Source organism: Ailuropoda melanoleuca, chromosome 1, assembly GCF_002007445.2.
Source record: "Ailuropoda melanoleuca isolate Jingjing chromosome 1, ASM200744v2, whole genome shotgun sequence".
Taxonomy (NCBI): domain Eukaryota; kingdom Metazoa; phylum Chordata; class Mammalia; order Carnivora; family Ursidae; genus Ailuropoda; species Ailuropoda melanoleuca.
In genome coordinates, this window is record NC_048218.1 from 201,214,378 (window position 1) to 201,223,268 (window position 8,891).

General features: G+C 60.6%; 1 protein-coding gene across 1 annotated transcript; it reads left to right on the forward strand.

The window, feature by feature from the left end:
• The first annotated feature begins 52 nt into the window (after positions 1 to 52).
• Positions 53 to 8,814, forward strand: ZYX (zyxin). The gene is made up of 9 exons (XM_019804788.2): positions 53 to 306; positions 796 to 995; positions 1,146 to 1,238; positions 1,336 to 1,866; positions 6,054 to 6,177; positions 6,289 to 6,458; positions 6,555 to 6,733; positions 7,629 to 7,749; positions 8,264 to 8,814. The coding sequence occupies exons 1-9, from the start codon at positions 99 to 101 to the stop codon at positions 8,366 to 8,368; spliced, it is 1,731 nt and encodes a 576-aa protein (XP_019660347.2). The 5' UTR covers positions 53 to 98; the 3' UTR covers positions 8,369 to 8,814.
• Positions 8,815 to 8,891: the final 77 nt, after the last annotated feature.

The following is an 8,891-nucleotide window of genomic DNA, read 5'->3' on the forward strand; positions in this document are numbered from 1 at the left end:
GGGGGTGCGGGCGCCGCGGGGAGCCGGGCGGGGGGGGTCCTTCGCCCGGCCGGGCGCCGCGTAACCTGGCCGCCCACCCCCAGGAGCCCGGCCCGGCCATGGCGGCCCCCCGCCCGCCTCCCGCGATCTCCGCCTCGGTCTCGGCTCCGGCTTTTTACGCCCCGCAGAAGAAGTTCGGCCCGGTGGTGGCCCCAAAGCCCAAAGTGAATCCTTTCCGGCCCGGGGACAGCGAGCCTCCCCCGGCCGCCGGGGCCCAGCGTGCGCAGATGGGCCGGGTGGGCGAGATCCCCCCGCCGCCCCCGGAAGGTATGCGGCTGGGCTTGGGGGCTGGGGCCCGGCGGGTATGCGCCGGGCCGGGGACAGTGGTTTGGGGAGTTTGGGGTGTCTGGAAGGGTTGCAGGAAGGGGGCTGGGAGCAGCTAGCCTGTCCCGAGCAGATGTTCTTACCTCATCGTGGAGCTCATGGCTGGGAGCCAGGGCTCCTGGGACCGTTCCAAGTCCCCCGCCTGGGGGTGGGAGGCGGGAATGTGGGGCACGAATCTTCCCCTCTGGGTCCGTTTTCCCAAGTGTAACGGGAGCTGCATCACTTCACGGTCGAGTCCCCTGCCTTCACTGACCCAGTGCTCCCAGAGCGTCTTGCCTCTCCCTCTCCTTCCCACACGCTCCCAGGCCCCCCGGGAGAGTTCTTGGGTTAGGGGTGAGCTCTGTAGAAGGAGAGTAACTTGGGGAAGGGGTGGAGGGGTCTCTTGCTGACTGTCCTTTCTCCTGACTGTCCTCTCTCGCCTTCCTACCTCAGACTTTCCCCTACCACCCCCTCCTGTCCTTGGGGATGGTGACGACTCGGAGGGTGCTCTAGGAGGTGCCTTCCCACCGCCCCCTCCCCCTGTGGAGGAACCGTTTCCCCCTGAGTCTCTGGAGGAGGAGATCTTCCCTTCCCCTCCGCCTCCACTGGAGGAAGAGGCAGGGCCAGAGGCTGCCATACCTCCTCCACCACAGGTATGGGGACTTGGAGGGGTGGCTACCATGGGACACCCCCCAGGGAGGAGAGGAGAGTCCTTACCTCTGACCTACCCTGCACCTCTGGCCTGATGGGGGTGAGGTGGGGCTGGAGATGTGGGATGGGTGCTTTGACCCGTGACCCTCTAGCCCAGGGAGAAGGTGAGCAGTATTGATTTGGAGATCGACTCTCTGTCCACGCTGTTGGATGACATGACCAGGAATGATCCCTTCAAAGCCCGGGTAAGGGACAGGAGAGTAGGAAAGGTGGGGCAGGGAGGAAAGGCGGGCCTGCCCCTCTAACTGAGCTTCTCTTCCCTCCCCCTCCCCTTCCTTGCAGGTGTCATCTGGATATGTACCCCCACCAGTCGCCACTCCATTCATTGCCAAGCCCAGTACTAAACCTGCAACTGGGGGCACAGCACCCCTGCCTCCTTGGAAGTCCCCTTCTAGCTCCCAGCCTCTGCCCCAGGCCCAGGCTCAGGCTAAGCCTACCAGCCAGACCCAGTTCCATGTGCAGCCCCAGGCCAAGCCTCAGGTCCAGCTCCACGTGCAGCCCCAGCCCCAGGCTCATCCGCAGCCTGTGCCTTTGGCTATCACCCAGCCTCGAGGACCCCCAGCCCCATCTCCAGCCCCGAAGTTTTCTCCAGTCACTCCCAAGTTTACTCCTGTGGCTTCCAAGTTCAGCCCTGGAGCCCCAGGTGGACCCAGCTCACAGCCCAATCAGAAGTTGGGGTCCCCTGAAGCCCCGTCTTCCAGTAGCACAGGCTCCCCTCAGCCCCCCAGCTTCACCTATGCTCAGCAGAAGGAGAAGCCCCGAGTGCAGGAGAAACAGCATCCATTGCCCCCGCCGGCTCAAAACCAAAATCAGGTGAGGAAGGGTGGGAGGACCAGCCTGAGACCAGGGGCCCTGGGATGGGGCTAAGTCAGGAGCCAGAAAATGAGGGTGAAGGTGGCCCCAGAGAGGGGGTGGACATGGGGGTGGTGGGATAGGAGTTTTAAGCCTCTGAAGTTGGCCTGGTGGATCAGTGGTAAGAGAAAGTTCTTCTAAGGAGGGCCTGGCAGGGTCTGGGTCTGCCTGGGGACTTATCGGGAGTGCGGGAGCAGCACAGGCTCTTAATCAAGAAGGGGATTTGGTGGACCTTCCCTTGCACCCTGCCCCCAAGAATGTTAAAGGGAGGGATGAGATCATCACCAGTCCAACCTTGCTTCTATAGTCTTGGATTCTTGCGTTAACCTCTCTGCTCCTCTGAGCCACTCTCACTGCCCCAGGGCCCAGCTGATGATAAGAGGCACAGCGTCAGTAAACATGGGCTGAGCCAACGTCTGGTGAGTGCCAGGCAGCCAGGCAGCGTCTGTGCTCTGTGCTCTGGGAGGGAAGAGATCTCTCAAAGATGTGAAGTCTGAGCAAGTCAGATGGGCCTGGGATAGATTCCCGGCTCACAAGACCCTGGCCTAGTTAGCTAAACTTTAGCCCTCAGTTTCCCCACCGTTACCCCACACAGTGGTTGTGAAGATTAAGTGAGCTAACTCATAGAAAGGGCTGGGGTCTGTCTCTAGCTCTTGAATGCTCAGAGTCGAAAAGTTATCATTCCTGTCTGACCATGTTGGCCTTCCGGTTCAGGGGATGAGATCTGAGTCCAGGGGACTCTGACGGTCACGCAGTCCTACGAGCCGTCAAGCTAGCCGACGGCATGAATGTGTGTGTTAGTGTGTAGGCACCGCTGAGGGGTTGCCGAATGCCAGTGAGTTTTGCAGAATCTGGTGTTACAGGAGCTCCGGACAGGTGTCAGCATGGGGGCCTGCGGGTTAGGAAAGGCGTCATGGCCCTGGTGGACCTTGAAGGATGGTGGGACTTGAGGTTCTTGAGAGGAGCAGGAAGGGCATTTGAGCGGGAACAGCATGAGCAAGACTCCAGGGCACAGGTACGGCGGGGTGTCTGGGGAAGAGAGAGTAGACGGTTCCTGTGGGAGTACTGCAGAGCTGTACTTTCGGAGGTAGGTAGGTGGGGGCTGGAGGGAGGAGGAAATAAGACAGTAGACCAAGGGAGCCTGTGAGTCCTGGAGAGTCGGTACTGGGTTTTGAGGACTCATGTGGCCGGCTTGGAGGGCTGGTGACAGCTGTGCTTTTGGAAGCTTTGGGGGACGTTTTTCCAACAGAGCCATGGGCTAGAGGTGGGAGGTCAGTGATGTGTGGGGTTCACTGCAGGGTGACTCATAGTCATGTTAGTTGCAGTGAAAAGTAAGACCCAGATATGAGAGCTGTTAAAAAGGAAGAGCCTCAGGCTTGGTAACCGGATAAGCGGTGGAAGAGGAGGGGTGTGTTGGGGAATGACAGTATTGCTGACAAAATAGAGAAGTCCAGAAGGGGAAATGGTTTGGACGGAAAGAGGAGGGGTCCCGCTGTCAGTATGTTGAGCAACAGGCTCCAAGAGGACTTGGCCTTCACTGGAGCTGTCATCTGGTTAAAAACGGAGGACTGGGTTTCAGGAGAGGGCCTCGAACTCGAGGCGCAGGCGTGCGCGGTGGAGTGGGCCGTGACTCTGGAGCAGCGGGGGCTGCCCAGTGGCTGCTGAGAGGAGGAGCCCAGGGCCTGGGAAGATCCTTGGGTGATGCTCAGGTTGACCAGGTGGGAGGGGGAAGACAGGCTGCGGGAGGAAGAGGGTCACGAGTCAGTGTGGGGTCTCAGGAGAATGTGATGGCTGAGGAGTTCCTCAGCGGGGGTTTGAAGTGGATGAGGACTTAGGCCAGAGGTTGGGCCATTTGGAAGTCGTACATGGCTTTGGGGTGGCTCCCTGGTGCCCTGTGGTGGGGACAGAGTGAAAGGAGGTGAGTCAGTAGGTGGTGAGAAATGGAGTTGCCAAGTCACCTGCCCCCAGGTTGGCAGGGAGATGAAGAAGCAGTGGGGGAGGGAGTGCGCATGTGTGAGAACCAGGAGCAAGAAGCTGTTGCAAGAGGGGTTCGTAATGCCTGAGAGCAGGGGCTGCTGCTGGCATGGTGTCCTGGAGGGGCGCGTGGTGATGCCGCCCCCTCGGCGTTCTCGGAGACCAAGGGCAGGGTGGCCACAGTGTTTTCTGGGAGAGGAGGAATGAGCAGGGAGCTGGAGCTGGCTGGCTTCCATCTCCTCAGTCATGTAGGAGGTGAGGTCATCGGTGAGCGAGGGGGCGACGCAGTCGGGGGCTCGAGATGGAAAGGTTTGGAACAGCTGCTGTGGGGAAGGTGACTGGGAATCCGCAGGAGCCAAATACCAGACAGCGGGGCTGAGGCCGGAGGGCGCAGAGGGCGCTGCAGTGTTTTGTGAACTCACTCTGCGGGGTTCAGTGATCTCTCCACCTACTTTCTGCAGCTCGGAGGCAGAAGCAGGAGGCGGGCAGTGGCGGGAGCCAGGCTTGATATGGGGCCGGATAAACCAGCCATGGTGGCCGAGGGTGGCATGAGTAGCCATGAGGGCCTTCTAGAAATAGATGGTTCAGGGACCAGACTTGGGGGGAGGCAAGCCAGAGGGTTTTGATGCACAAGACAGACACATGGGGGAGGTCGGCAGGCAGAGGACCCTTTGTGAGTTGGATCATTCAGTAGGTGCAAATGGGGAAGTAGACAGGAATGTGATTCTTGGGAGGTCAAGACCAGGGTCTTGGAGGAAGATTTACTTGAGCTCTCGGGTCTGAAGTGTTTGCGGCGGAAGGTGCCTGAGACGAAGGACATTTGGAGCTGTTGGAGTGAAGAGCTGGCCGTCTGAGTGCCAGGGTGTGGCAGCTGTGACGTTGATGCCGGCAGGCAGAGAGGGAGAATGGGGGCTGCGTGGAGCTCGTCTTGAAGGCGTGTGGATACCCATGGGGAGCTGACGTGTGTGAATAGTTCATACTTTCAAAGAATGGGACAGACACCTAAAGTGGCCCCAGAGAGCAAGGGCTGCCTGAGCACCCTTCCTCTGTCCCCGGGATGCCAGGAAGGGAAGACTGGGAGAGGGGAGGGTGAGGCTTACATTGTGGAAAGGGCTTCCAGGGGCCGCGGTCCTGGAAGGTCAGGAGGTGGCAGGAGTCTGTGGGGAGTTGCCTGGGGGCTGTGGCATCCCTGGAGCTCTGCTTCCCCAGGCGGATGGCAGCTTTGGGTGCACACGGGCCTGAGTGTGCTGGAACCAGGGCTGAGGGGCAGCTGGCTGCAGGCCGAGGGAGCTGGGAGGCCTTGAGCTTCCAGGCGTTACAGGAACAAAGGCATTTGCAGGTAGAACATTCAGTGACTGGGGACACCGGGTGGGCTTATCCAGTGCAGAGAAAACCAACGCAGCGTTTCTGTTGGAGTGTAATGGGAACGCTGGTGCAGGTCACGCAGCCCCTTCAGGCCTCCCCTGGCACTGCTCAGGGTGAGGGGCAGTGCCCCCAACCTCACCTGCACCACCACCCCCTCCCCCCCCCGCCGTCTCCAGCGCTCTCAGGCTGCCCTTAATAGAAGGGGTAGGTAGGCCTAGGGAATGGTCCTTCTCTGAGGCCTACTGGGGAGGGAGTGGGGTCAGGTAGTCCTGGACCCCTGCTCTAGGGTCTGGGGACTGGGCTCCCCAAGATAGCGCTGGGGGTTTAACCTGTGATTCCCGCCTGTGTTGTATCCTCACGCTGACAGGGGCTGCTCAGCAGCAGGCGGGACGGGTAGGTGTGTGTGCACATGGGTGCACACGCCATCGCGTGCCAACCTCTCCTGTGGGGGGCCATGTCTGAGCATGCTCTGTGGAGTTGACGCGTGGCCTGGTGTGTCGGGTGCTTCATTGACCTCAGCTGCTGTGTGTGTGGCCTCTGTCCGCTCAGTTGTCCTGGCCTGTCTGCGACTGCCCGGGGTGGGAAGGGTTTGGGCAAAGTGGGTGGAACGGTCATCCCCTTGCCCTTTATCCATGTGGTGCTGGGGGTCAGGGAGGGAGGATGAGGAGCTTCCAGAGTCAAAGCGGAGTGTCTGGGAAACGGGAGGGGGGGTAGTCCTTGCCGGCAGAAAGCCGATAAGCTGGCGGCAGGGGGAAGTTCTTAGGAAGGGTGACTCTCAGGAGAGGGTGAAGGAAGGGCTGGCATTGCAGGTGCGCTCCCCGGGGGCCCCAGGACCTTTGAGTCTGAAGGAGGTGGAGGAGCTGGAGCAACTGACACAGCAGCTGATGCAGGACATGGAGCATCCTCAGAGGCAGAACGCTGCCGCCGTCCATGGTGAGCTCCCCCCTGAGCTCCCCCCCCACCCCGTGCTGCCTGAGCTCCCCCAGTGCTACGGCCCTGCTCCCCGTTCGTGCTGCTTACTTCTGTCTTCTCTGGCCCTCCCAGAGGCCTGTGGCCGGTGTCATCAGCCACTGGCACGCACACAGCCCGCGGTCCGGGCCCTGGGGCAGCTGTTCCACATCACCTGCTTCACCTGTCACCAGTGTGAGCAGCAGCTGCAAGGACAGCAGTTCTACAGCTTGGAGGGGGCGCCCTATTGTGAGGGCTGCTATACGGTGAGTCCGGGTGGGGGGCCGTGGGGGGCCGATGTGCCCTGGCGGCTGGCTTTTGGGTGCGAGTTCCCTGCCAACACCCTACTGCTGCCTCCTTAGGACACTCTGGAGAAGTGCAACACGTGCGGGCAGCCCATCACGGATCGCATGCTGAGGGCCACGGGCAAGGCCTACCACCCGCAGTGCTTCACCTGTGTGGTCTGCGCCTGCCCCCTGGAGGGCACCTCGTTCATCGTGGACCAGGCCAACCGGCCCCACTGTGTACCCGACTACCACAAGTGAGGACCCACCTCCTGTCTTCTGGGCTGTTCTCGGAGGTTGGCTGGGAGCGAGGCTGCCCTCCTGAGTCCAAGACAGCTCCAAACCCCTGCCTTCACTTTCTGGTCCCACATCCTGTCCGACATCAAGAGCCCCGTTCATCTGGATGTAGCTGTCTGGGGGTCTCAGACCTTGGTAGCAAGTCCCATGACTGGCAAGGCCCCCCTGGCCTTTGGCTCACTGAGGCTTCTTTTGGGTATGGTCTTGTGTTGAGCCATGTGCGCTGGAATGAATTCATTTCACGCATAGGCTGGGTTCTGAAAGTTCTTTTGGAGATAAGCTTTTTGGAACTCTGGTTTTCCCCTAGAAGCAGTGTTAACAAGGTGGCTACTTTCTTAGGCCCATAGCGGAATCTCACAGTGTCGCTAAAGGATGGTACAGGGAACTGCACAATCTCACTCCCATGTCTGCCAGTGTGTTTGAGGTGTGTGTTTCCAGAATTCCACCAGAGGCATCCAGAACATCACACGCCTCCCTCCACCCACCCCAGCAGTGGGGCAGAGACACCTGCGTGGCAGGGGTAGGCTAGGGCCAGGCGTCCAGGCATGGAGAAGGGCATCCCTGGCTGTGGTCTTTACCACGAGGTAAAGAGCTGGTGGCACATGTTCCTGGCCTGGATGGGGCTTTGGGAGGGTGAGGGGGAAAGGCAGGAAATTCCCCTTGATGAGTGCCAGAGAAGGTGGCTGGTCATAGCACTTCTCCGTTGAGTTCCTCTGCCTAGGGATGTGAGCCAAGTGGGCCAAGACCTCTGCCCCGTTGCCGTGCAAACACCATCTCATTCCCTGCAGTTGGATGGACAGCCCTGGGTACCCCATGCCCCCTTTCTGACTCCTGCCCTGCTTTTGGCCCCTCCAGGCAATACGCCCCCAGGTGCTCGGTCTGCGAAGGGCCCATCATGCCTGAGCCTGGCCGCGAGGAGACCGTCCGAGTGGTCGCTCTGGATAAGAACTTCCACATGAAGTGTTACAAGTGTGAGGTTGGCGTGCCTCTGGCCCCCAGGGCTGGGTGGCGGTGGGGGCGATGCCCATGCCTGCCCCACCCAGATGCTCCCATCACTGTGCAGGATGGGGGGTGGGCTTTCTGTGGGGTGACTGAGTTTTGGATAAACCAAGAAAGAGTGACCAGTGGGAGGGGAGGGTGTTGTACCTCGCTGTAGTGGAGGGGGAGAGGGATGGGCTTGTTGAAGTTAAAGGAGGCAGAGAAGGGAGCTGAGGTGGGTGGGAGAGGCCCCACGTCCTTTATTGGGTGGGTGCTTTGGAACCAGCTCTACCCACACTGCCCACCTTGGGTGGGAGAGGCCTAGGGGACAAGACTGAAAATGGGCAATAGCGGTGAGGCGAGGAGTGGGCGTGGGTGTGGTTGGGGACACAGGTAGTGACACTGGACATCAGCCAAGCCATGAGGCATTTGGTCTTCCTGCTTTAAAGGAGGCGGTGTGGTGGGGGGACACGGGGGCCTTTCACCAGCAGGCTCTTCTTCCTTTCTCCCAGGACTGTGGGAAGCCACTGTCCATTGAGGCGGATGACAACGGCTGCTTCCCTCTGGATGGCCATGTGCTCTGCCGGAAGTGCCACACCGCCAGAGCCCAGACCTGAGTGGGGGACGGGCGAGTCCCTTCCCCATCAGCGGACCACCCACACAGATACCACCCTGCCCACCTTCAGTTATTTTTCTGATGTCCAGCCTCTCCTTCCACTCCAACCCCCACCCCGGGATCCCAAGTGCCCTGTCCGGGGCCCCAGCACGGCCTAGGGCTGCAGAGTCCCAGCTCCGGGTTTCCAGCCCGCCCCGCAGGGACCATCCACCGTCCCCCAGGTGTACCCCACCTGAGGGAGCCCCAGGTTGGGCGCTGCTGCTTTCACTGCTGCACCGAGGCCCTCGGCTAGTGGCTGAGCAGCCATGTCCTGTGCTTGCTGAGGGCTGCGAGACTCCCTGACTCCGGGAGGCCGGGCTGGGCCGACCGGCCTGGATATTCCCCCCCCACCCCCATGCTGCCAGGTGGTGGCCACAGCTATAAATAAAAAAAACCGTTTTCCAGAAATCACAGGAGTCAACTCTTTCGCACCTACAGCCCTCGTGGGTGGGTCAGAGGAAATCCAGGGATAAAAAAGCCAGAGG